This window comes from Grampus griseus (genome assembly GCF_964374135.1).
Source record: "Grampus griseus genome assembly, chromosome: 21".
In the NCBI taxonomy this organism is placed as follows: Eukaryota; Metazoa; Chordata; class Mammalia; order Artiodactyla; family Delphinidae; genus Grampus; species Grampus griseus.
Window position 1 is genome coordinate 13,387,326 of NC_139015.1, and position 27,364 is coordinate 13,414,689.

The 27,364-nt window shown below is 42.5% G+C and overlaps 1 protein-coding gene across 4 annotated transcripts in view; it reads left to right on the plus strand.

The window, feature by feature from the left end:
* SNX25 (sorting nexin 25) overlaps positions 1 to 27,364 on the plus strand; it is an 84,000-nt gene that overhangs the window by 10,280 nt on the left and 46,356 nt on the right. For all 4 annotated transcript variants that reach the window (XM_082680459.1, XM_082680460.1, XM_082680461.1 and 1 more), the window contains exon 5: positions 24,326 to 24,396. In XM_082680459.1, the coding sequence (XP_082536585.1) occupies positions 24,326 to 24,396 (71 nt within the window). The remainder of the gene's footprint in view (positions 1 to 24,325; positions 24,397 to 27,364) is intronic.

The following is a 27,364-nucleotide window of genomic DNA, read 5'->3' on the forward strand; positions in this document are numbered from 1 at the left end:
CAGTCTCCTTTACGGTACTTGAGGTATTTTTAGGGGTGAGTGTGTGTGTTTATTTTTAATTTTTAAAATACAGGTTATGCATATACAGTATGATTATATAGTATTGTGTAGTTTGTGGATTTTCTAGGCTTCTGTTTCTCTACCCTTCTGTTTTAGTGTCCCCAAATAAACATGCATGGGAAGAAAGGAAACTCTGGCCTGTCAGTTTTGCTTCTGATAGGTAATTTTTGTAAGTCTCTGGCGGAAAAGTAAAATATTGGCTGAAATTGGGTCTTTGAACTGTTTGAGGGCTTTGGACTTGCCACATTTATTTGCCCCTGAACCAGGGTCAACATTAAAGTGAGTTATGCTGCTACATTTTCTAATCTGAATAATACACCCTCTAAGAAGCACACACTGTGAATGCCTCTGTGTTCTCATAAACTGTGCTGTGTCTTAATCTAGGTCCCACAAATGTATAATGATGGGTTCGATTGTATGACTTTGTTTATAAGTAATTTAATTCTTGTGAGATATAGTCTCTGAAGATTTTAATCATGTTTCTCTTTCCATTCATAATCTTGAATAGGCTATATGGTACTTATTTATTATAGATTTGTGATTATTTATGTCTGAATCTAGAAATTCCTTTTTCATAATTGTGGCACTTGAGCTGATAGAGAACCCAAGAGCCAGTATTCCAAGTTTGTCACCTGAGGCTTACAGGTCACATCTACTCAAAGATCATCCTTACTGTGGCTTCCTCTGACTCCTTTTGAAGTGTCATTCCACAGAAAGTGAAAGAGCCCACAGGTCAGACACCCTTGTTGCTTCCTCATCACCTTAAAATTCTCAACACGACAACCCACACACACCAAGCTCTGGTTCTAGAGACGCTGTTCAAACTTATACTCTAATATTCCTCTCCCTGGTGCTTTTATAATATTGTTCCCAGATGTGCTGTGTGTGGCTTGACCAAGGTAATGTGATGACCACCCTCCATGGAATTACAATTTCCTCCTAAGACTGTTTATGAGCAGGTGATACCTCATGTTGATAAATTGTGGGTGCATTGAATTCCTAAGCATTTTCCTCTGCCAGACAGTCTCTCCACAGTAAGGTCAGACATGGACCATTTGAAAACTCCAAGGAAGTTTAAGATAACAATCTAGAATCTAGTATTCATTCTTCTTCCAGACTTGTGCATGAGTGTTCTATTTTCTGAACCAAACAAAAGATTCCAGCACTGCACACATGGTGACATAGTTAATGGTGTAACAAAAAGGCACCAAAAGACATTTTTTGATCAGAACTAATTATTTTGAATGATCAGCTATTGGTACTCTAGCACCATCTGTCATTTTGTATCTGAGCACAGTTCCTATATTATGAGTGGATCTTGGTAAGAATTGATGGCTTACCTTCTTTAAAATGTACTAGCGAAAGTCTCCAGACTATTTGAAATACTATGAATGTCTTAATGTTGGCAGTCTGTCATCGAGTAGGTAAAGAAGTAGCTCAGCAAGAGCTGCCTTTTAGAAAAACAGAAGCATGGTATCTACTGTCCCAGGATGACTGGACAGCCTGCTTTCGTCACGGTCGGAGTGTTATGGATTGCCCTCACCGTGTGACAGAAGATTACACTAGAAGTGCTGCATAATTTTCCCCTTTCCCTCTCATACGTGATGGAACAAAAACAGTATAAGCACTTAAATCTTTTTTGACATCACTTCCTCTCGATCTCATAAATAGGGCAACACTGAAGGGTATCCCACTGGGGGTCCCAGGAAGCAGGCCCTCTGTTGAGCGCTGGGAGACTTAAGGGGCCGTAGAAAAGCTGAACTAAAGAATGGCTTTTTCAAAAATTGAGATATAAGTCACATACCATAGAATTCAACAATTTTAAAATGGACAGTTCCGTGGTTTTTAGTGTATTCAGAGGCCGTGCAACCATACCCACTAATTCCAGACTGGTTTCATCACCCTAAAAAGAAACCTTATACCCATTGGCAGTCATTTCTCATCCTTCTCCTCCCCCCAGCCCTTGGGCACCACTTGTGTGCTTTCTGTCTCAGTAGATTTGCCTATTCTGGACATTTCATGTAAGTGGAATCATACGATATGTGTCCTTTTGTGTCTGGCTTCTTTCACTCAGCATAATGTTTTCGCGGTTCCTCCATGTTGCAGTATATATCAGTACTCCATTTTTTTGGCTGAATACTATTCCACTGTATGAATATACCATATTCGGTTTATCCATTTATCAGTTAGTGGAAGATTTAGGTTGTTGCACTTTGAAGAATGCCTTTTGAATGATCATTGAGCATCTTCAGCAGTACTATCAGTGACTGCTGATAAATGAGAGTAAAATAAAGTGTTGCAGGTTCCTAACCTCTTCCTCTCACCACCTCCCCTCACTCTAAATACCTGCCCCCAACAAGGAGTGTTGGAGTACAGACACCCGGAAGGGGTGTTCGTTTAGTGCATTATTCCTTTTCCACATATTGTCTTCTCTTTTGTGTCCTCCACCCTACTGTTAGAAACACCTTACTTTAGGTTTCAATGGGGAGAACACTTGGAGGTACTTTGGTGATTAGACAATCAGACTCTTAAAGTGCCTTGTCTATTAGAAGCACAAAGAATCCATTTTCAGATTTAATTAAGTGGACGTAATGACCTATTCTTTTGACCTCCATCCCTTTGTAAGCTTTCAGTTCCTCGTGTAAATCTTGGGAAGTATGTTGATAACTTCCTTTAGACAGGCTGCAAAATTCTCTTGTAACAAGGGGCATGAACTTCTTCAGAGAGTCAGATGCACCTGACAACATCAGCTCTGGGATCGTAATCCTGAAGAATGTATAGTCTCCTCAACAAGCCTGGCAAAGAACCTTAGGAGAAAATACTGTGAAAGGCATTTTTGTCAATGATAGATACACACATCCAGAGTTGCTCTCTGTATACTTGTGTAAATAGTGCATTGTCCTGGGGCATCTTTCCTGGACCTGTGACCACGAGACAGTTCCTTGGGCATTGCTTTATTGTGACATTTTAGGTGGTTCTCTTCCATGTGGCACTGGTATAGCTTTCGTCCTTGGGGTGGGTGTCCCTTTTCCTTGTACCTGAGGCACAGATCTGAGGACTAAGTTTTACTCCCTGCTTCTTGCCCTAGAGAGGCTACCAGGAACAACTCTGTGATGGGAGAGATTGATCTTTTTGCTCAAAGAGTAGGTGATGCTGCATAAATTATCTTGTTACTTGACTGCTTACTGTTCACCTGATTAAAAAAAATTGCCCTCTATTTAAGGGTCAGTTCTCCTCACTCGTAGTGACAGGCAGAATTGCTTTTTATCAGACTTCTGTCTACAGCCCACGTTGACGAGGCCTATCGGCCACATAGCACGAGTGGAGCTGCTTTCTTCAGCCATAGTCTCAGCTCTTGTGTTGTTTTTCTGGTACAGTTAGAGTCCTCTGCCCTCTGACTTTATTAGGGTTTTAGGTCATTGTCTTCAAATTGCTCTCAGTAAAATTTTGGGATAGGCTGCATAAGCCACGGAATGCGTCTTATTTAGACTAAGTGAAACCATCCACTTTTATTTTATACATATTTGGGAGTTAGATGAATGTTTTCTAAAGGAAAGAGTCATTCAGCTCTGCCAGGCTGGAGTGCATTAAAAATAAACAAACAATAACAACAACAAACCCTTAAAGGTGCTATTTGTAATTCTGCAGTAGTTTGTTGTTTTCTCTGAGCGACCATGAGATCTTTTCACAGTAGGACTATAAAGCTAGAAATGTGTCCTTCACGTATACTAAGTTAGTGGGGTTGTTTGTTTTAACATCTTTATTGGAGTGTAATTGCTCTACGTTGCTGTGTTAGTTTGTGCTGTATAACAAAGTGAATCAGCTATACGTATACTTATATCCCCATATCCCCTCCCTCTTGCGTCTCCCTCCCACCCTCCATATCCCACCCCCCTAGGTGGTCACAAAGCACCGAGCTGATCTCCCTGTGCTATGCGGCTGCTTCCCACTAGCTAGCTATTTTACATTTGGTAGTGTTTATATGTCCATGCCACTCTCTCACTTTGTCCAGTTTACCCTTCCCCCCTCCCCATGTCCTCAAGTCCATTCTCTACATCTGTGTCTTTATTCCTGTCCTGCCCCTAGGTTCTTCAGAACCTTTTTTTGTTTGTTTTTTTTTTTTAGATTCCATATATATGTGTTAGCATACGGTATTTGTTTTTCTCTTTCTGACTTACTTCACTCTGTATGACAGATTCTAGGTCCATCCACCTCACTACAAATAACTCAATTTCGTTTCTTTTTATGGCAGGGTAACATTCCACTGTATATATGTGCCACGTCTTCTTTATCCATTTGTCTGTTGATGGGCATTTAGGTTGATTCCATGACCTGGCTATAGTAAATAGTGCTGCAATGAACATTGGGGTGTATGTGTCTTTTTGAATTATGGTTTTCTCAGGGTATATGCCCAGTAGTGGGATTGCTCAGTCGTATGGTAGTTCTATCTTTATTTTTTTAAGGAACCTCCATACTGTTCTCCATAGTGGCTGTATCAATTTACATTCCCACCAACAGTGTAGGAGGGTTCCCTTTTCTGCACACCCTCTCCAGCATTTATTGTTTGTAGATTTTTTAAAAATAAATTAATTTTATTTATTTATTTACTTAGTTTTGGCTGCGTTGGGTCTTGGTTGCTGCGCGCGGGCTTTTCTCTGCTTGCAGTGAGCGGAGGCTACTCTTCGTTGCGGTGCATGGGCTTCTCATTGCGGTGGCTTCTCTTGTTGCGGAGCACGGGCTCTAGGTGCGCGGGCTTCAGTAGTTGTAGCATGCGGGCTCAGGAGTTGTGGCTCACAGGCTCTAGAGCGCAGGCTCAGTAGTTGTGGCACGTGGGCTTTGTTGCTGCCGCGGCACATGGGATCTTCCCGGACTAGGGCTCGAACCCGTGTCCCCTGCATTGGCAGGCGGATTCTTAACCACTGTGCTCCCAGGGAAGCCTGTTTGTAGATTTTTTGATGATGGCCATTCTGACTGGTATGAGATATTGTAGTTTTGATTTGCATTTCTCTAATGATTCATGATGTTGAGCATCCCTTCATGGGTTTGTTGGCCATCTGTATATCTTCTTTGGAGAAATGTCAATTTAGGTCTTCTGCTCATTTTTGGATAGGGTTGTTTGTTTTTTTGATATTGAGCTGCATGAGCTGCTTGTATATTTTGGAGATTAATTCTTTGTCAGTTGCTTCATTTGCAAATATTTCCTCGCATTCTGAGGGTTGTCTTTTCGTCTTGTTTATGGTCTCCTTTGCTGTGCAAAAGCTTTTAAGTTTCATTTGGTCCCATTTGTTTATTTTTGTTTTTATTTCCATTTCTCTAGGAGGTGGGTCAAAAAGGATCTTGCTGTGATGTATGTCATAGAGTGTTCTGCCTATGTTTTCCTCTAAGAGTTTTACAGTGTCTAGCCTTACATTTAGGTCTTTAATCCATTTTGAGTTTATTTTGGTGTATGGTGTTAGGGAGTGTTCTAATTTCATTCTTTTACATGTAGCTGTCCAGTTTTCCCAGCACCACTTATTGAGGAGGCTGTCTTTTCTCCACTGTATATTCTTGCCTCCTTTATCAAAGATAAGGTGACCATGTGCGTGGGTTTATCTCTGGGCTTTCTTTACTGTTCCATTGATCTAATTTCTGTTTTTATGCCAGTACCGTACTGTCTTGATTACTGTTGCTTTGTAGTGTAGTCTGAAGTCAGGAAGCCTGATCCCTCAGCTCCGTTTTTCTTTCTCAGGATTGCTTTAGCTATTCGGGGTCTTTTGTGTTTCCATACAAATTGTGAAATTTTTTGTTCTAGTTTTGTGAAAAATGCCATTGGTAGTTTGATAGGGATTACACTGAATCTGAAGGTTGCTTTGGGTAGTATCGTTGTTTTCATAATGTTGATTTTTCCAATCCAAGAACATGGTATATCTCTCCGTCTGTTTGTATCATCTTTAATTTCTTTCAATCAGTGTCTTGTAGTTTTCTGCATACAGGTCTTCTGTCTCCATTGGTAGGTTTATTCCTAGGTCTTTTATTCTTTTTGTGGCAGTGGTAAATGGGAGTGTTTCTTTAATTTCTCTTTCAGATTTTTCATCATTAGTGTATAGGAATGCAAGAGATTTCTGTGCATTAATTTTGTAACTTGCTACTTTACCACATTCATTGATTAGCTCTAATAGTTTTATGGTAGCACCTTTCGGATTCTCTGTATAGTACCATGTCATCTGCAAACAGTGACAGTTTTTCTTCTTCTTCTCCAATTTGGGTTCCTTTCATTTCTTTTTCTTCTCTGAATGCTGTGGCTAAAACTTCGAAAACTATGTTGAATAATAGTGGTGAGAGTGGGCAACCTTGTCTTGTTCCTGATCTTAGTGGAAATGGTTTCAGTTTTTCACCATTGAGAACAATGTTGGCTGTGGGTTTGTCATATATGGCCTTTATGATGTTGACATAAGTTCCCTGTATGCCTACTTTCTGGAGGGTGTAGGCATATCATAAATGGGTGTTGAATTTTGTCAAAAGCTTTTTCTGCATCTGTTGAGATGATCATGTAGTTTTTATCCTTCAGTTAGTATAGTGTGTCACATTGATTGATTTGCATATATTGAAGAATCCTTGCATTCCCGGGATAAACCCCAGTTGATCATAGTGTATGATCCTTTTAATGTGCTGTTGGATTCTGTTTGCTAGTATTTTGTTGAGGATGTTTGCATCTATGTTCATCAGTGATATTGGCCTGTAGTTTTCTTTTTTTGTGACATCTTTGTCTGGTTTTGGTATCAGGGTGTTGGTGGCCTTGTAGAATGAGTTTGGGAGTGTTCCTTCCTCTGCTATATTTTGGAAGAGTTTGAGAAGGATGGGTGTTAGCTCTTCTCTAAATGTTTGGTAGAATTCACCTGTGAAGCCATCTGGTCCTGGGCTTTTGTTTGTTGGAAGATTTTTAATCACAGTTTCAATTTCAGTGCTTGTGATTGGTCTGTTTATATTTTCTATTTCTTCCTGGTTCAGTCTCGGAAGGTTGTGCTTTTCTAAGAATTTGTCCATTTCTTCCAGGTTGTCCATTTTATTGGCATAGAGTTGCTTATAGTAATCTCTCACGATCTTTTGTATCTCTGCAGTGTCCGTTGTTACTTCTCCTTTTTCATTTCTAATTCTATTGATTTGAGTCTTCTCCCTTATTTTTTTGATGAGTCTGACTAATGGTTTATCAATTTTGTTTATCTTCTCAAAGAACCAACTTTTAGTTTTATTGATCTTTGCTATCGTTTCCTTCATTTCTTTTTCATTTATTTCTGATCTGATCTCTATGATTTCTTTCCTTCTGCTAACTTTGGGGTTTTTTTGTTCTTCTTTCTCTAATTGCTTTAGGTGTAAGGTTAGATTGTTATTTGAGATTTTTCTTGTTTCTTGAGGTAGGATTTTATTGCTGTAAACTTCCCTCTTTTGCTTTTGCTGCCTCCCACAGGTTTTGGGTCATTGTGTTTTCATTGTCATTTGTGTCTAGGTTATTTTTGATTTCCTCAGTGATCTCTTGGTTATTGAGTAGTGTATTGTTTAGCCTCCATGTGTTTGTATTTTTTACAGATTTTTTTTTCCTGTAATTGATATCTAGTCTCATAGCATTGTGGTCGGAAAAGATACTTGATACAATCTCAATTTTCTTAAATTTACCAAGACTTGATTTGTGACCCAGGATATGATCTATCCTGGAGAATGTTCCATGAGCATTTGAGAAGAAAGTGTATTCTGTTGTTTTTATATGGAATGTTCTATAAATATCAATTAAGTCCATCTTGTTTAATGTGTCATTTAAAGCTTGTGTTTCCTTATTTTCATTTTGGTTGATCTGTCCATTGGTGAAAGTGGGGTGTTAAAGTCCCCTACTATGATTGTGTTACTGTCGATTTCCCGTTTTATGGCTGTTAGTATTTGCCTTATGTATTGAGGTGCTCCTTCTTTGTCTCTGGTAATAGTCTTTATTTTAAAGTCTATTTTGTCTGATACGAGAATTGCTACTCCAGCTTTCTTTTGATTTCCGTTTGCATGGAATATCTTTTTCCATCCCCTCACTTTCCGTCTTTATGTGTCCCTAGGTCTGAAATGGGTCTCTTGTAGACAGCATATGTATGGGTCTTGTTTTTGTAGCCATTCAGCCGGTCTGTGTCTTTTGGTTGGAGCATTTAATCCATTTACATTTAAGATAATTATCGATATGTATGTTCCTATTCCCGTTTTCTTAATTGTTTTGGGTTTGTTTTCGTAGGCCTTTCCCTTCTCTTGTGTTTCCTGCCTAGAGAAGTTCCCTTAGCATTTGTTATAGAGCTGGTTTGGTGGTGCTGAATTCTCTTAGCTTTTGCTTGTCTGTAAAGGTTTTAATTTCTCCATCGAATCTGAATGAGAGTCTTGCTGGGTAGAGTCATCTTGGTTGTAGGTTTTTCACTTTAAATATGTCCTGCCAGTCCCTTCTGGCTTGCAGAGTTTCTGCCAAAAGATCAGCTGTTAACCTTATGGGGATTCCCTTGTATGTTATTTGTTGCTTTTCCCTTGCTGCTTTCAGTATTTTTCCTTTGCATTTAATATTTGATAGCTTGATTAATATGTGTCTTGGCATGTTTCTCCTTGGATTTATCCTTTATGGGACTCTCTGTGCTTCCTGGAGTTGACTGACTATTTCCTTTCCCATATTAGGGAAGTTTTCAACTATAATCTTTTCAAATATTTTCTCAGTCCCTTTCTTTTTCTCTTCTTCTTCTGGGACCCCTATAATTTGAATGTTGGTGTGTTTAATGTTGTCCCAGAGGTCTCTGAGACTGTCCTCAGTTCTTTTCATTCTTTTTTCTTTATTCTGCTCTGCAGTAGTTATTTCCACTATTTTATCGTCCAGGTCACTTATCTATTCTTCTGCCTCAGTTATTCTACGATTGAACCCTTCTAGAGTATTTTTAATTTCATTTATTGTGGTGTTCATCGTTTCTTCTTTCCTCTTTAGTTCTTCTAGGTCCTTGTTAAATGTTTCTTGCATTTTCTCTATTCTATTTCCAAGATTTTGGATCATCTTTACTATCATTATTCTGAATTTTTTTTCAGGTAGACTGCCTATTTCCTCTTCATTTGTTAGGTCTGGTGGGTTTTTACCTTGCTCCTTCATCTGGTGTGTATTTCTCTGTCTTCTCATTTTGCTTAACTTACTGTGTTTGGGGTCTCCTTTTCACAGGCTGCAGGTTCGTAGTTCCCATTGTTTTTGGTGTCTGCCCCCAGTGGCTAAGGCTGGTTCAATGGGTTGTGTAGGCTTCCTGGTGGAGGGGACTGGTGCCTGTGTTCTGGTGGTGAGGCTGGATCTTGTCTTTCTGGTGGGCTGGACCACGTCTGGTGGTGTGTTTTGGGGTGTCTGTGAACTTATTATGATTTTAGGCAGCCTCTCTGCTCATGGGTGGGGTTGGGTTCCTGTCTTTCTAGTTGTTTGGCTTGGGGTGTCCAGCACTGGAACTTGCTGGTCATTGAGTGGAGCTGGGCCTTAGCGTTGAGATGGAGATCTCTGGGAGAGCTCTCGCCGATTTATATTACATGGAGCCAGGAGGTCTCTGCTGGTCCAAAGTCCTGAACTCGGCTTTCCCACCTCAGAGGCTCAGGCCTGATAATTGGCGCATAGCTTTGGGGAAGTCTGAGATCTTCTACCAGCGTTCAGTAGGTGTTCTGTCGGAGTTGTTCCACATGTAGATGTATTTTTGATGTATTTGTGGAGAGGAAGGTGATCTCCACGTCTTACTCCTCTGCCATCTTGAAGGTCCTCTCTCTTCACACCTCTTGTTTCTAGAGGATCCACATTTCATCTGGAAAGGACATAAATCTGGCAGTCTCACTTCAGGCCTAGCCCTTCCACCTTTTTTCCCTTTGTGCTTGGTCTGTTTCACTTGCTCATAGCGGGCCCCGTGCAGAGGCCTTGCCCCCGGCCCTTCAGACCAGAGTTCCTCAAGAAACGGCCGAACTGACACCTCAGCTTGGGGCGTTTTCTGAAGCTCCTCACAGGACACTCAACTCAAGATGGCCTAAATTAGTGGTTTTTAACCCTGTCTGTATGTTAGAATCAACCAGGCTTTAAAACATTACAGTTTGATATCCTGCTGTCCTTTTGAGATACTCCCTTTTCTAGCATCCAAGATGTCAAAATGAGGATATGGGAGCTAGACTGGTTTAATATTTTGAATTTTCTGGGTCTTCTAGTAGGAGCAGTGATCAACTCTGCTAAAAAAAGAGGAGCCAGAAATCTGAGTGTCATGTTGATGCAGGATTTTAAAGGGCAGATGAATAGATTCCCACCTGGTGTGGCTGGGGTGCGGGGGTGATGGCCACCATCAAGGAAGGCAGAGCAGTGTTCAGGGTCCAGGTGCATCCATTTGTGAAACCCCACGTCACAGCCATACTAGAGAAGGGACTGTGTGTTCCTTTATTTTGAAGATAAAGCAGGAGTCAAAGTGAATGTTAAGCAAAGGAGCAGTGAAAGGTTTTGCCCCAATGGAACCTCTTGTAAAGAAGTAGGCAGACCGTGGTCCAGGAATCTGCCGCATCCAGGGCTGCCTGCATTCTGTACTTCTTCAGTGCATTTGTGAAAAGTACCCTGATGGAGATTATTTGGTCCTCCATGGAAGGTACAGATGCCTAGGCTTCACCCCCCAGGAACTTTTATGTAACTGGTCTAGAGTGGATCTTGGTCATCAGTTCCCCAGGTGATTATAAAATGCAATTAATACACCGAGAATCTCTTTTAAACGTCATGTGCTTTCACATGCTGCCAGTCTGAAGTCTCGGCTAGATGTCGTGTCATGTGATTCATTATGTTCTGATTCTTTGAAAACTGTTTATTACTGTTTGAGATGTCTGGTAACTCTGTTGAGGAGAATACTGACTAATCAGGACACCTCATTCTTCTGCCATGATTATTGTAATGAACAGAGGGCATTTTATCACTGACCTTCCTGAGAGATGTGTTTAACCCGAGGTTTCTCAGCCTTGGCAAAACTGACACGTGGGGCTTGATAGCCCTTTGTTGTGGGAGTTGTTCTGTTAACTGCAGAATGTAAGCGGCATCCCTAGCGCCTGTACCCACTGAATGCCAGTAGCACCCGCACTGCTGTGTCAACAAGAAATGTCTCTGGACGTAGCCACATGTCTTCTGGGGGACAAAATTGCCCTTTCTTAAGAGCCACTGGTTTAACCCCGTGAACAGTTTGGAGGTACTGTACTTATATTAGTTAGGATTAGATTCAGCTGAAAATTATAGAAAACCCACAAAATAATGATGCCTTGTCAAAGTACAGAGGGTTTTTCTTCCTCCTTGCTTAAGGGAAGTCTGTAGTACCCAGTCCAGGGCTGGTGCGTGGCCCCGCCTTCCTCAAGGACCCAGGCTCCCCCTGGCTCACTGCTCTGCCATCCTGTGTTCCGGAGTCCTCCTGGCTCAGGATGTTCTCTAGGGTGCCATCCGTCATATCCTAATGCCAGGAAGTGGGATGGAGGCAGGGAAACATGGTGGCAAAGGTCCTGTACTGCTTGTCTTTTAAGGATATTTCTGGAAGCTGCTACATGACATTTTTGTTTATATTTCATTGGTCGAAACAATTGAGAAAAAGCAAGTAGTCTCATTCTGGGCACCCTTAGGCTTCGTTAAAAATGGTGGATTCTATTACTGAGGAAGGAAAAAGAATGGGTATGGAAGAGGCAAATAGCTGTTTTTGCTACAGTACTTCATGTTTTGTAGTTATAGTGAGGCAGGATAGCACTGCTTCCCACACAGGCATTGGAGAAATGGCTGCTTCCCTGGACTGGGCATTTGCCAGGGTTAAAGAGATGCCAAGCAGATGCTCAAGAAAGGAAAACTTTCTTTGTTTTTAAGCTACCATTTGTTGAATATCCAATATGTGTCAAGCACAGTGCTAGGTTCTTTATAATCATCATCCGATTGTTATAACCACCATGTGAAGTAGGTACTGTGATTCTCATTATTTGGTTGAGGAGGGGAAAGCGACTTGCCCCAGATTACAAAGCTAACAAGTAACAGAGCTGGGATTTGAATTCAGGTCTGTCTGACTTCAAACCCCATATGTAAAGCTGGGTAACTTGCTAGCCAGGTGGGCAGAGAACAGCAGTGACACATGGCCCCAGCCTTGTGGGATTTTCTGCAAGTGTGGAGATAACTCTCTACTGTTCGTGAGCCTTTGCAGGCACTAATCCTTATGTGGGGAGCAATACCATCAGAAGTACCATCACCTTTCTCTGCCAGAGAAACAAGTAGTAAGAAAGAAAATCAGAGCAGCCTGTCATTGCCATAATCTCATTTACCACCAGCCCAAATCTTTATTAGATTTTTCAGTTCTGTATTTGTTTACTTCTGACCCTCATTTAAACAGCAATGTGGAGAATCTAAAAATAGATAGGAGTGCTTCCCTGGTGGCGCAGTGGTTGAGAGTCCACCTGCCAATGCAGGGGACACGGGTTCGTGCCCCGGTCCGGGAGGATCCCACATGCCGCGGAGCGGCTGGGCCCGTGAGCCATGGCTGATGAGCCTGCGCGTCCGGAGCCTGTGCTCCGCAACGGGAGAGGCCACAACAGTGAGAGGCCCACGTACCGCAAAAAATATATATATATAAATAAATAAAATAAAATAAAATAAAAATAGATAGGAAATTCTAATAATGAACGAAAGGTTTAAAATTAAAGAGATTAAGGATTATTTAGTTTGGAGAAGAGAAGGGGAACCTTTTATCTAGCACATACTGAGATTGGTATGGTGTTTTTCAGTTTTACCATACTAAAGCAAGAGGCAATGGGCATAATGAATGGATTAACTTAAGAGATCATGACTAGCAATGGGTTACTGAGGGGTTGCGTAGTATTTTTTTCTTTCGATATCATAAGGGGGTGGATTTTCAACTCTGAATCAGTTTAGGTGCATTTGCACATGAGGATAATATTAAAAGTATTAAAATTCTTAAAATTGCATGCTTCTGTGTAGAAGAATTTAAATTAGTTGAATGTGCAGCGTTTTGAACAGTGATTCTGAAAATGTGAATCTTGCAGTAAAATAGGATTACGTTGTAGAGGAACAAGAAAAAAGAAATCAAGCATACCTAAGACAACCTGCTGCAGCGTGTAAGAAATCACTGAGCGCGTGTGGAATGCTGAGGAAGGCTCGTGTGGGTGGACAGGGAGATGGAAATTCGTAAGTGTAAAACAGAAGCCTGGCAAATTTTTATGAAAAGAATAAATGAATATAAATTTAGTTTAAAAAAACACATTAAAATGTGAGGCTGCCTATGAAAAGTGTTCTAAAATATCTTTCAGCTTTATGAAAAATAAAAGTACATTGACTTTAGAATATAACTGCTGCTAGTGTCTGAGAAATAGCAGAGGGCACAGAGGGGTGGGAGTTAAACATACCCGAGAACACAAATTATTTTCGTTTAGGAGGAAAGACAATTAAGTGTTGGCAGCAATGTAAAATTTGATATGAGAAGGGGAATCTTGGTATGAAGAAGTTTATGATGTCTCTGAAATTAAAGAATACATTACGTGCTTGTGTTTGGAACAGCACTGGTGCCGTGTTAGGTGTGGGTAGAGTTACCTGCTTTCTGAACGACATTTAGGACCACAGGTCAGTTCATGTAAAGCACTTGGCCCAGGACCTGCATGTTCCTAATTGTTAGCTGACACTATTATTGTTACTGTTTATGATCATTAGACTAAGGATCACAAATAGATTTAGTTTCTTTGGGAAGACTGGGCGGTTCCTAATGGCCCACTGGGATGCAGTGTTTCATCTTGGGGTTTGAGGAGGCCTAATGAATAGCAGTGGTCCTCTCTCCATCCTGAAGGCTGACCCATCTTAGGGCCAAGAAATAAGGCAAATGAAGACCACAGTGTCACTCTTATTACTGGAGATCCTGGACAATGTAGTTTATATATGCAGGCAGTGCGCTCTCTAAAACTGAGTTTCACGATTAGACATTCTTTCCCACCTGTCACTGCTGGGTCGGAATCCCTCTCCTTGTCCCCGCTGCTCCCTCCTTCCGTCTCCCTGGTAGGTGCAGTCTGCTTGCTGGCTGCCCTTTGGAGGCAGAGAACACACGCCCTTAAGAGGAAGGGGAACAGAAGGGCTGTGCTTCACAGGCACAGTTCCTCCTCTGCGATCAGATTAAAAGCTTATTCCTCTCTGGGGAGGAGAGGAGAGGAATGAGTGAGAGGTGGAGGGAGGCCAGAGATGGTGCTTCTTGGACTTAAAACATGAAGAGTTGAGGGAGCGGGGAGGTCAATAGGTACTGCTTGCTTCTTTAAAAAACAAAGACAAAAATTGTGCTGAGTGCCTCCTCAACAGAAAAGAACTTTATGGTTCACAAGTAGAGAAGGCTGGAGACTTCCCTGGCGGTCCAGTGGGTAAGTTTCCGCGCTCCCAATGCAGGGGGCCCGGATTAGATCCCTGCTCGGGGAACTAGATCCCACATGCGTGCTGCAACTAAGAATTTGCATGCCTCAGCTAAGGAGCCCGCATGCCTCACCTGTGAGCCCGCATGCCGCAACTGTGAGCCTGCGTGCCTCAACAAAGATCCCGTGTGCTGCAACTAAGACCTGGTGCAGCCAAAAAAAAAAGGTAATGAAGGCTGATGGAAGGGTGGTAGTGAAGGGTGGAGGAATGGATGTAAATAACCTTGAACATAGGTAATAGTAAAATGAATGAAATTATTAGGAAGCGATGAGTTCTGTTTTTGTTCTTTTTTTTTGTGGTACGTGGGCCTCTCACTGTTGTGGCCTCTCCCCTTGTGGAGCACAGGTTCCGGACGCGCAGGCTCAGCGGCCATGGCTCACGGGCCCAGCCGCTCTGTGGCATGTGGGATCCTCCCGGACTGGGGCATGAACCCGTGTCCCCTGCATGGGCAGGCGGACTCTCAACCACTGTGCCACCAGGGAAGCCCAACGATGAGTTTTGAGTACTTTTACTTTTAAAAAAACAGTAGGTTTGTGTAATTTAATTTTAATAATGATGGGTTTAATTGCTGAAATGCAACAGCCAGCTCTCCTGAGCCGGCATAGGCCTCGCAGGCTGACTTCAGCCCAGCACTGAGTAGCAGCAACGTGCGCTCTGTCTTGCGATTCCCCAGCGCTTGACAGAAATGCAGCTCTTCTAGAGGCCGAGGAGCATTCGCAGCACAAGAGGTCAACCTGTAGTGACCGGTCCAGCACCAAGGCAGACCCTGGCCACGAACACAGGCTCAAAGGTCCGGCAGGCCTGGATTTCACAGACCTGGTTTGCACTGTGGCTTCACTGCTTGCGGAGTGCATGGTCTGAGGCAAGTCATTTACACTCTGATCCTCAGTTTTAACTGTGAAACAGAGAAAATAGCTCCTACTTCATAGGGTTGTTGTGATAATTAAATGAGATGATGCATGTAATGTGGGACATCCAGGCTCCCAGTAAGAGCTGAAAAAAGTTCCAGCTGTTGGGAGCAGGCTAGAACATGCTCAGGCCCCGACTTGAGCGGGGTTAATGGGTGAGCCGAGATGACAATAACTTCTTTCAGAAAAACTTTGTTCAAAATGTATAAGAAGGGCTTCCCAGGTGGCGCAGTGGTTGAGAGTCCGCCTGCCGATGCAGGGGACACGGGTTCGTGCCCCGGTCCGGGAGGATCCCACATCCCGCGGAGTGGCTGGGCCCGTGAGCCATGGCCACTGAGCCTGCGCGTCCAGAGCCTGTGCTTCGCAACGGGAGAGGCCACAACAGTGAGAGGCCCGCGTACCGCAAAAAAAAGAAAATGTGTAAGAAGTCATTAGGACACTTTAGATATGGAGCTTAAAACTAGGCAACTGAAGATGATATTGAGTAGCCATTCTAAATGAAAATGCTTTAGGTAAGGGCTGGGAGTGGAAGATACTGCCGTGGTGCTAAACACACATCCGTAAATACTTTGTAGCTATATTAGTAGCTGATGTAAAAATATGAGGAACACAAGTAGAAACTAGATACAGACAACAGAGAGAAAACTTTGGCTTTCCTGAGGTTAGCTAAAGGGCACCAGCTGGCCTGTGGTGACAAAGCTTTGGCTGCTTCTGTACCATGTAATTTCTGTAGGCTCTGGGAACTAGAAAATGATATATGGTAGTTATTTTAGGAAGATAAAAAGATATAAACAAGATCAAGAAAATAGAAATCACTTATTGCAGACAGATAAAAACTGTGAATACTTGGTGTATATATATATTTCCAGATTATTTTCTGTATATATAACATGAATCCTGTGTGTGTGTGTGTGTGTGTGTGTGTGTGTGTGTGTTTGCATACACTCAGGATTCCTCAGGCTGCTCTGGTGCAGAACTTTTCTAGCTGGTGTAACTCAAATACAGTGCATGGGTGTTCAGAGATGACTGGTCTCTTAAGCCCACGAGGTAGCTGGGTAGGGCCTGGGATGGCTGTTCACCCCCGTGTCCTGATCAGATATTGTCACTTGCTATGTGTGCCACGAATGGAAAAAGGCTGGGAAACGTGCCTTAGACTCTCTGTGAAATCGGCTGCCCTCTGCATGCTGGAAAAGTGGAAAACAGGTTTAAAAGCCCCTTTAGCGGAAAGTGCCTCTTACTCCTCTGAGCCCTAACTGAAAATGTTTCCCCTGCTTGTGTTACAGCTCCGGCCACTTCCTGTTTAATACCATTAAATATGCCTCCTGAAAAGATAGCTCAGGACCTTGCTGTTATCCTCAGTAGTACTCAGTCATAAAAGCTAAAATGATATACTTTTCTTTGTTCATAATATTGGTGAAGATTAAAAATTTAACACCTAGTGTTATCAAGAGTGTAGGAAGATAGGCAACTTCATGTCCTGCTGGTAGGAGTAGAAATTATGGCCTTTCTGTTGCAGTTTTTATAATCTGAACAAAGGTCACAAAGTGTGCATTTTGTGATACACTCTTGTGATACAAAGTGTGCACTTTTTGATACATTCATTATTCATAAGAATTTATCTTAAGAAAATAACCATGATTACATGGAAAGATTTTTCCAAGAATGTTTCTTGTAATTTTATTTAAAATAGAGAAAAGCTCTAAATAATTAAAATGTCTAACAATAAGGGTTTGGTTTAAAAGGTTTTGGCTCATCTATACAATGGATTGCCGTGTAACAATGAGGTTGCATCAGAATATTTAATAATATTGGAAGATAGTAACTATACATTTATAAATTAAAAAGGCTCTAAGCCAGTATTTATTAACATAAATTCCATCTTATAAAACAAAAAAAATTGTGTTTGCATAGAAAAAAGTTTATAAAGATATACCAAATGTTAATAGTAGTTAACTTTGAATGTTGTGCTTTGTGTATTTTCCCATTTTCTTGGAAGAGCATATGTTACTTTAGAGAAAGTAAAAATGGGCTCGGACTGAGAAAGTAAAATCTGCCAGTCTGTTTATCAGGCTGGGATAACAGACACTAAAACCAGCTACCCAGGTAACAGGAAACAATACTTCTTCCAAATATATTCAGTGGCTGTAAAATGTCATAATGATTCTCCTCACTTAGTGACTACTGCTTTCTTATCCACTGAGAAGCATTGCTCTCTAAATTCTATCAGAAACTTTGCTGTGTGAAATTATATCCGTGGGAATGACACATCCTCTTCTTGCCTGGAGGATTTCAGTCACTTTGACACAGAGAAGCAGTCTCATTTTAATCCAGAGGCAGAGCTGCAGATAAGGGGTTTCTGGACTCAGCATCCCACATTTATCCTAACTTTGTAGTTTCCAAGGCAGTGGGACCCTATATCCATCTGAAATTGACTCCTTTACAAGCCCCGCTTTGAGCCTGTCACAATGCTGCTTCATTTAAATTTCATCCACACCCCACCCTTCCCCAGAATCCAGTAGTAACCTTATCTTTTGCTTTGTTTGGGGAGATGTCTCATGGTTCCTCTTGCTGATGGCAGTGGGTCAGTAAACCTGAGGCTGTTGGACTACAGTGACCCTGGTGGTCTTCGATTGATCAGGCTGAGACACTGTTATAGTCTGGAAAAAAAGTAAGGTTGCTTAAAATGGCTTTTATAGATATTTTACAAGCACACACACATACCATCTCCCTAAATTGCACGTATCTGAGGAGTCAGCAGCAGTGTTAAGGAACAATAATTGTTAACGGTCATTAAACTCTCACTGAGGGCAGGTGCTGTTCCAGATATTGTAAAGGTGTTCTCTCATGTAGTCTTCATAGCAACCCTAGGAGGAAAAATGCTGTTATTCCGCTTTTTGCAGATGAGGACTCTTCAGTTTTGAAAAGCTTGAATAATTTTCCCAGGGTGACACAGTAAGTGTCGAAAGCAGCATTTGAACACAGGCCATCTGGTTCCAGAGCTCACATTCTTAGCTACTCTGACCCACTCCCTAAATAACCCAGCAGACCTTGTCAGTAGTGCTGTGGATGTGGGAAGCAGCTCCAGCTTAGCTAGCGGAAGTCACCATGGTTTCATTTCTTAAACACTTTAATCGAAGTCTCTTTAATGAAAACATTATCCCTAGTAGCCTAGTACAAAGTAGCCTGTGGCAACTCTGAAACATTATTTTTAAATTCCTGATTTTTTCTTAAACATTTGTGTGTATATGGTATTCTGTTCCATAATAGATCCTTGCTAATTTTGATATAAAACGGCATTTTAAACCGTTTACCATATGGTACACTTAGACTAGGGTTTGTCCAGCCTTTGACTCCCCTGAGACATTCCAGCATGTGCACACCCAAGACAGCTCTAAAGTAACACTTAACAGGTGTGCCTGATGAGATGGCGAGACTAATTTTTTTGGTTTGGCTTCTAAGTAACTTTGAAATCAGTTCTAATAGCATCCCAAAGCTGTTCTGAACATTTGACAGTAGAAGGTGTTGATTTCTAAGGTGATTACTTTGAAGGACTGTGTAGCATTCAGGCGAGATTAACATTGTGGGAAGAGTTCATCAAAACAGTCTTCTTCCAAGTCTGTTAATTCAGCGAGGTGTATAAAACTAAAGAGAGGTGAGGTGGCAGCTCAGAGGGACATTGGCAGCTAGCTGTGTGTGACGTTTTCGTTATCCAGAGACAAGGGGTGCTCTGGGTAGGATCTTGCCAGAACTGGAAAAGAGCTGAATTCTTGGTCCGCTGCTTCCTCCTAAAACTTGAGTTTACAACGTCATTTTGGAAAAACGTACTAACAGTCTCTGCTTTTCTGATCAAGAGCGTGTTGACAAATAGTAGTCCTGATTGTAGAGCCTCCCTTGGCACCAGCTAGGCCATGTCCGCCTCTGGAGGAGGAAGGCCAGGTGAGTGCCGGGTGCCCCCAAATACCCCCCAGGTGACTAAAAAGCCTGTGCCGTCAAGGATGGCCAGCATTTGGATGTATGTGTTGCATGGTTTCGCTGAGAATGAGAAAGTCTCTCATTTCCTACTTTGCCTCTTGGTATCAAGTGAAAGTGAATTCTACAGGTTCAGTAATCATCTCCAGACGCCTCCTGTGCACAAAGCACCGTGTGAGGAGGGCCTGGTATTTGTAAAGATGAATCGCTTGCGGATCTTTGGATTCTTTCCCCGCCATCAAGGTGTTCCTTGTTCAGTGTAGGAGACCCCTGTGGGTGTAAATAGCTAAATATGAAGCAAGGTAGGCCAGAAGTAGAGTGTGAACAGCTGAAGAAGTGGGTAGGAGCAAATCTTTCATCCTGTAGCCGAGAGGAATCTATGAGGCCTGGGTGTTTGGGAGTGAACAGGATTTCAGCAGGTGAGGGGGGAGGCTGTGTGTGAGAGGGAGAAGAAGGGGAGCAAAGGCTGGGAGGCAGGAAAGAGCTGCGTTGCGTTTGTGGTGTTGCACATGGTCTGGTTTGGCCAGAAAATGGTATGTATCCAAGAGGGATATGGAAGGCAGTACGGCTGGAAAGATGGTCTGGGCTTGGCCATGCTGATGTGCTTTGAAGGGCCTTAGACAAAATAAACACTAACCTATGTTGAATTTTAGGGCAGCCAGAAAATGGTTAAGAAGGTGAGCTTCAGAATCAAGCCCTAGGTTGTAATTTTGGCTGTTGTACTTAAAAGCAGTGAGACCTTGTATAGATTTCTTCATACACCTGCACTCTAATCTCTTCCTCTGTAATGTGGGGTTAATTACAGCACCTTGTGAGGATTAAATGAGATACTATAAATTGTCTAATCTGGTACCTGATGAAAGGACTCTGTTAGGTGGTGTTACTTTATAATTTTATGGATTTGTTTGAACATTTTACCTCTTTCTCAGACGGCATGTATTTTCTTCAGTACCATTGATGACTTATTTGTCGCTGAGTGTGAATCACTAAGAATATCGAAAGAACAGATGGTTCAGAATGTTACGTGTGCCTGTTAAGTGTTACAGATGTTAACACTTATTAATGTAGCTCATTAATAAGTCAGTTTGGACTGCTATCACAAATATACCATAGAATGGGAGGCTCAAACAACAGTTATTTCTCCTAGTTCTGGAGGCTGGAGAGTCCAAGATCAAGGTGCTGGTAGGCAAATTGGGTTTCTGGTGAGGGCTCGCTTCCTGGTTTATAGACAGCAGTCTTCTTGCTCTGGCCTCATGCGGTGGAGAGAGCTCTCTGGCTGGGGGGTCTCTTTTGTAAGGGCACATACCACCCTCGAGACCTAATGACCTTTCAAAGGTCCCACCTCCAAATACCATCACACTGGGCATTAGGCTTCACATATGAATTTTGCAGGGGACACAAACATTCTGTCCCTAGCACTCATTAATATTTACTGCCAAGCTAGGTTCGGTTGGAGAATCCAAGACTCAATCCCTATCTTCAAGAGGCTCATGATCTAGTTGGAGAGAAAAAAAAGGTAGCATATCTTTTTTTATAGACAAAGCCACAATTTTGTCTTAGGCTCAGACGTGTGACCATTTTAAAAAGAAGGGCGAGGCCCTGAACACACTGGACACACCGTTTTCTTTGTTCACAACACTCTTTGTGGAAATGTGACTCTTTAAAATAACAGTATAAAATAGTAGATAAATGGGTACCATTATAGAGCAGAAGTAATTTAGGGTTTCAGCGAGGAGAAATATTAATGTGAATTAGGGGGATTGGGAATGACTTGAGGGAAGAAATAGCATCTGTAAGATCTAATTAGGTGGACAAGAAGGGAGATGGTTTTCAGAAGGAAAGAGCATGAGCGAAAGCCTGGAAAGTGACTACAGGCTGGGGAGAGCAGTGTGGAAACGGTCGGGGCTTCAGTCCAGGCTTATATGGGGGTCGGGTGAGGGGGCCAGTGCCAAGGTGCAGAGCGAGCGGGAGGCTTGAGTGGAGGCTTCCTCCTCTGGGGGCGTCCCTGGAGGGGGTGAGTGGGGGTCGAGGAGCTGAGAGTGGGCTTTGAGGAAGGTGTTTTGACAGGGGTGCTCGAAGTGGGCTGGGTGGGAGATAGAAAGCTTGACATCAAGGAGACAGACCGTTTAGCTAATGCAGCTGATCCACGGGTGAGAACGCCTGGAATAAGGTGGTGACAAGAGGAAGAGGAGGAGAGGAACTTATTTAAAGATTCAAAGGACTTTGAGATTCATATTTATGGGAGGGCAGATATCGAAGATGATGAGATCGCAGTGTAAAGGATAGAAGGATGATGAGGCTGGTGTAAAGAAAGCTTCCTGTGCAGGCAAGAAGGTAAGTCTGTTTGAACTGGCTGAGATAGATAAGCAGTTTGGGAACAGTTTTAAGATGACTTATAATTCTACCATTTTAATACGGATGCCCTTCATTTTTATCTCTGTTTTGCGTTGTAGCCCTGGTTCACATACCCACATATTTACGTATCTGCCATCATAAGCGTACATGCCATTTTGCATTTTAGAATCAGTGTGTCATTAAAATCTATTTTTATGTAGTCTTTCAAACATTATAGGCTGAGCGTTTTCCGCTTAGTCTGATATATCCCCAGAGCTTTCTGAAAGCAGATACCGTATTGGTGTTGTTCATTTCAGTGTGTCTAGAAACTGATTTAAAAAGTGTTTGTTTAGTGAAAGCATATTGCCCACATAGATTATTCTCATGCTTTTCTTCGTAGAAGTTTCTGCAACAAGCATATGTTTGGAGTTGGGTGACATGTGTTGGAGTTGAGTGAAAAGTCAGTGCTTTCTGCTTAGAGAACCTAAGTCCAAGGTTAAATTAAAGACTTGGTTAAGGAGTGTTTGACTTTGATGATTCCAGGTTTGTGTATGCTTCTTATAAGCTGTTTCCTCATCTGTTCATAACTGGCAGGAAAAATCACGTGAAAAGCTACTTTTGTGTTTTACCATTAATGGAGGAATGAAGGCAGTTCCATGAGACAACTTTATTGATCATTAATGTCCTAGCAAGGCCTCCTTTTGGAGAACATCACCTGAGTGTGTATTCAGCCTGGAGATAACTTCTCTATGGATGGAGACTTCAGAGAGCTGTCTCTCAGCCAGACAGCATTTGGCCGTGAGACGTATCGACGCACAGTTACTTAAACAAGTTAGGGATTTATTCTCCTCAATAACAAGATGTCCTGAGATGGACAGGCTGGGGCTATTTTCATGGCTCAGTGATGTCACTGGACACCTGAACTCCTCCTGTCTTCTCCCGTCGCCACGTGGCTTTCCTCCTCATGGCTTCTGTGCTTTCATCCAGCTGCATCCTTGTTCCATGGAGGAAAATTGAGGAAGGACAAGGACAGAAGACTGAAAGGGCTTTTCCATGGAGTCTGCCCCTTTAAAAAACCTTCCTGGAATCCCCTCCCGGCAAGTTCTGCTCATATCTCACAGGCTAGAACTATATCAGATGGCTGTCCCTAACTGCTAGGGAGGAGGTTAGCGTTTTGAGCTGGGTGCATTGCTTTCCCCTATAAATGTGGTCCAGTTAGCGGGGAAAAAGGAGAGGGAAGGGTGTTGGCAACCAGCAGTCTGCCAGAGTCTCCCGGTGACCGCCGGCAGTGCCCCTGACAGCCTGTTCTCTGAGGTGGTGAGAACGGGCATCGATATTCTTACCGCACAAGTGAAGAAACAAAAAGATGTAAAGTTGTGAGGTGTCCACGAATAGCTGTGACAGATGAATTCACGTCTGTCATCTGGATTTTAGTTGAAAAGCAAAAGAACATATCTTGTGTTCTAAAAGCCAACCAAATGTAGCATTAAATCTTAGAATGCTGCAAAGTTTGTGTTCAGATAAAGAGTTAATGTTAAATAGCTTTATTATAGGCAGACTCTTAATCAGTCAACATAATTAAGGGCTAAGAAACACTCAGGGTAGATAAGTTTGGTTAGGGCAATACTTAATAATAATTAAATAGCACTTAAGAACTTGGGGTCATAACTCACCTGACTTGAATATGCTCAAAATAGCCACAATTCTAGGGTTGTACTTGGCACTAAAAATGTAAGCTTTTCTTTTTCCTCACACAGAGGTGACCTCAGTCACATGTACATCTACCTGGTGTTCTGCTCTAGTGGCTGTCAACTCTCTCTGTGCGTGGGAATAACCTGGGGAGCTTAGACACTGTTGACACCAGAGTCCCACTGCAGATGCTTTGAATCTGTTGGTCTGGAATGCTCTTCTAAGTGAGGAGTAATGCAGGAAATCACGAAGGTGGTGACAGTGGGACTGGAGGGGAGAGGACAGCTTTGAGAAGTGTGTAGGACAGTACCATCCAGTGGAACTTTCCGCAGTAATGGACGTGTTCTCTTTGCACCGTCCACTGTGGTCCATGAGGTCCATGAGGTGGCTGAGCACTTGAAATGCGGCTGGTGCAACTGAGGAGCTACAGTTGTGGTTTAACTTAAGTAGCCCACGGGGCTCGTGGCCACTTCATTGGACAGTGCAGGCCTAGGAGGTAGGCTCTGGTTACTGGTAGGCCTAGGCTCTGGCTCTGGTAGGCTTAGGAGGTAGGCTCAATAGGCTCTGGTTACTGGTAGCAGGGAGGAGAGCAGAGGTCGGGGTGGGGGAGAGGGAGCAGCTGATCATAACCTCAAGGTTTCCCTCTTCATTGGGGGGCCAGGTGGGAGTGCATCTGTACAGGGAATGGAGTGGGGGAAGTACGTTCACAGCTCTTACATTCCGGTCTCAGAAATGAGTAGCATGTGGCCCAGCACCCGGACCAACGACTTCATCCATGTTGGGTGGTTTAATGATACTTGGGCAGGATTCACAGTGTTATAGTTGATTAGTACAAATATAGTCTAAACGCATCTCTGAAAAGAGTACTTTTTTCCTATTCAATCTTTTCTTGTTTTCTCTTTTTAAAACTCAGGTATCAAATTGTAGTGGAAATAATCCAAGCAACTACAATTAGCAGCTTCCCCCAGCTGAAGAGGCACAAGGGTAAGAACCAGTTTGTTTTCTTCACGTAGACATACTAAAGGTTGTAGGTCTGTCTCCAGCCTTCTCTCTCCTGTCAGAGCTTTGACAAGTATGAGCGTATATTTAAATATTTCAGATTTGTTTAAATAATGGTATAACAACGTAAGAGAAAGTAAGTGTAATTTCATCCTAATAAAAATCTTTGTTTGTAGTTCTGTGTTCCCTTATACACTTTATTCATCTGTAGTCATAATTTTTAGAATATTAGTCAGTGAGTACATATTGCTTCTCTTCTGTTATTAAACTAAACATGGTTTCATAATTTTTTCTCATTAAAATTTAATCTAAATATTCATTGATATTTCTATATTGGAACATAATCTTGATAGTGATTTGAATGACTTTCGTGAATTGATGTTTCATAATTTACTTAACCTTTTCCTTTATATTTTTATTAATTTTTTAAAAAATATTTATTTATTTATTTGGCTGCATTGGGTCTTAGTGGCGGCATGCGGGGTCTTTCATTGCGGCACGCGGGCTTCTCTCTACTTGTGGTGCGTGGGCTCCAGAGCACGTGAGCTTAGTTGTCCCTTGGCACGTGGGATCTTAGTTCCCCAACCAGGGATTGAACCCATGTCCCCTGCATTGGAAGGCAGATTCTTAACCACTGGACCGCCAGTAAAGTCCCTCCTTTAGTTAAACATTTGTATTGTGAACATCTTTCCTCCTCTACTCTTGTAGATTTAAAAATATACATAAATATGTTCTATAATTTTTTCCTGTTTATTTCTCTTCAAATAAAGAGTTGGTTATCCAGGCTTTGATACTGAGGAATAATCAAGGTCTGAAGTTGGCTCCCACCTCCCTACAGTTTGCCCAGTGCTTCGTTTATGAAGTTGCAGGACATGTTACTCTGTGGAGGGCAGAGAAGGTCAGGATTCCTAGCTGATAGGCACCAACACTACTACCTTGTAGGCTTGACTTCCCACGGAAACCTCCAGGCCCCCTCAAGTTCCTGTCTGGGAGTGGAGGGTCCCGAAAGGACAAGAAGACGTGGGCCAGAGACTCTAACCTGTGCCCAGGTTTCTAATCAGCACACAGAGGCAAAGGGTGCTTGGGGACTTTTACTTGTCTTTCTGAGTCTCTGACAGAAGGTAGGAGCCATATTCAAAAAAAAAAAAAAAAAAAAAAAGGGTATAGACTCTGAAGAGGCACTTACTCTTCATCTCAGCCCAGTGAGGAAGATTGCGCAAATGCATTCATTAAAAAATGTTTATTGAACGCTGACTAGGTGATTAGGATCCAGCAGTGGACATGGCGAAATCTCTGCATTCACTGAGTCCCTGAACTAGGCTGGGAGGCAGTCGGACAGTCAACAAGTAAAATGCACAGCATTTCAGACGGTGAGACGTGCTTTGGGGAAAAACAAGTTCTCCCTTCTTGTTGAACTGTGGCGAGGTGGGGGCCGGTGATAAGGAATGCTGGCTCAGCTAGAAGGGGAGGATTTTGCACTTGGATAGGGTGACCTGGGGAGACCTCGCCCAGGTGGGGACCTGTGAGCAAAGCCCTAGTGGCCCGAGGGGGTCTGGAGAAGGACAGGTGCAAAAGTCTGAGGCAGAAGCATGCAGACTTGCTTGAGGGGTGGGTGGAGGGAGAGAAAGCCAGAGATCAGAGGTGGCAGGAGACCCTGTCCTGAAGGGCCTTATTTATGCTATAGGGGCTTCAGCTTTTTCTCTGAATGAGGAAGTCTTTGGAGGCTTTTGAGCAAAGGAGATGTGATCTGATTAGTTCCTCCAAGAGTACAGTTCCTCCTCTCCTTTTCCTCATTGTTCCTGCAGAGAAGATAGTTTATTTTCAGACAGTTTGACAGACATTTTAAGGAGAACACTAGAGAGGGACTTCTTGTTGCCGCCACTGTCTGGCTTTTCTCAGTGCTTCCCCCTGTTGTGTGTTTAGTCAGAGACACCTTTCTTATCTTCGTTATTGTGTTAGTTTACTAAGGCTGTGTAACAGAGTGCCACAGAGTGAGTGGTTTAAATAACAGAAACATTTTCTCATAGTTCTGGAGTCTCAAAGTCTGAGATCCAGGTGTTGGCAGCGTTGGTTTCTTTTGAGGGCAGTGATGGAAGAATATGTTTCAGGTCTTGCTTCTTGGCTCTTACATGAGAGTCAAGCAGTACATCTTTGGCAGGACATCTGCAAAGACCTGTTTCCAGGTAAGGTCACATTCACAGGTACCAGGGTTTAGGACTTAAGCGTATCTTTTGGGGGGACACAATTCAACCCGAAACATTATAACTGGTAAGTTCAAGATAGCATTGTAGGAACTTGCCTGGTGGGGCAGTGGTTAAGAATCCACCTGCCGATGCAGGGGACATGGGTTCGAGCCCTGGTCTGGGAAGATCCCACATGCCGCGGAGCAACTAAGCCCGTGCACCACAACTACTGAGCCCGTGTGCCTCAACCACTGAAGCCTGTGCACCTAGAGCCCATGCTCTGCAACAAGAGAAGCCACTGCAATGAGAAGCCTGCACACAGCAACGAAGAGTAGTCCCTGCTCGCCGCAACTAGAGAAAGTCTGTGTGCAGCAATGAAGACCCAACGCAGCCAAAAATAAATAAATAAATTTATTTAAAAAAAAAAGATAGCACTGTAGTTCCTCTTTCGTGAAAATGCTAGAAGCATTTATTTTCAGTAAGGTCTATAACCACATTAAGATTTACTACATTACTTTTCTTTTGGGTTAATTCTGTTACCAGTAGTTAGCTTTTCCTAAATTAGTCTCTTTTAAGTCTATAATAGGGTTTAGATTAAGAAGTAAAATCTCAGAAAAAAGTTGGGCAGCCAAAACCATATAGGCAATTTCAGCTACCGTGTGTCTTCATGTCCAGAACAAAGACAGGTTCCATGGAATCAGTGTTCTAGCAAACTGTGTGGGTCTGTATAAGAATGAGGGGAAGTATAAGTGACCAGAAAAAGGTAAATT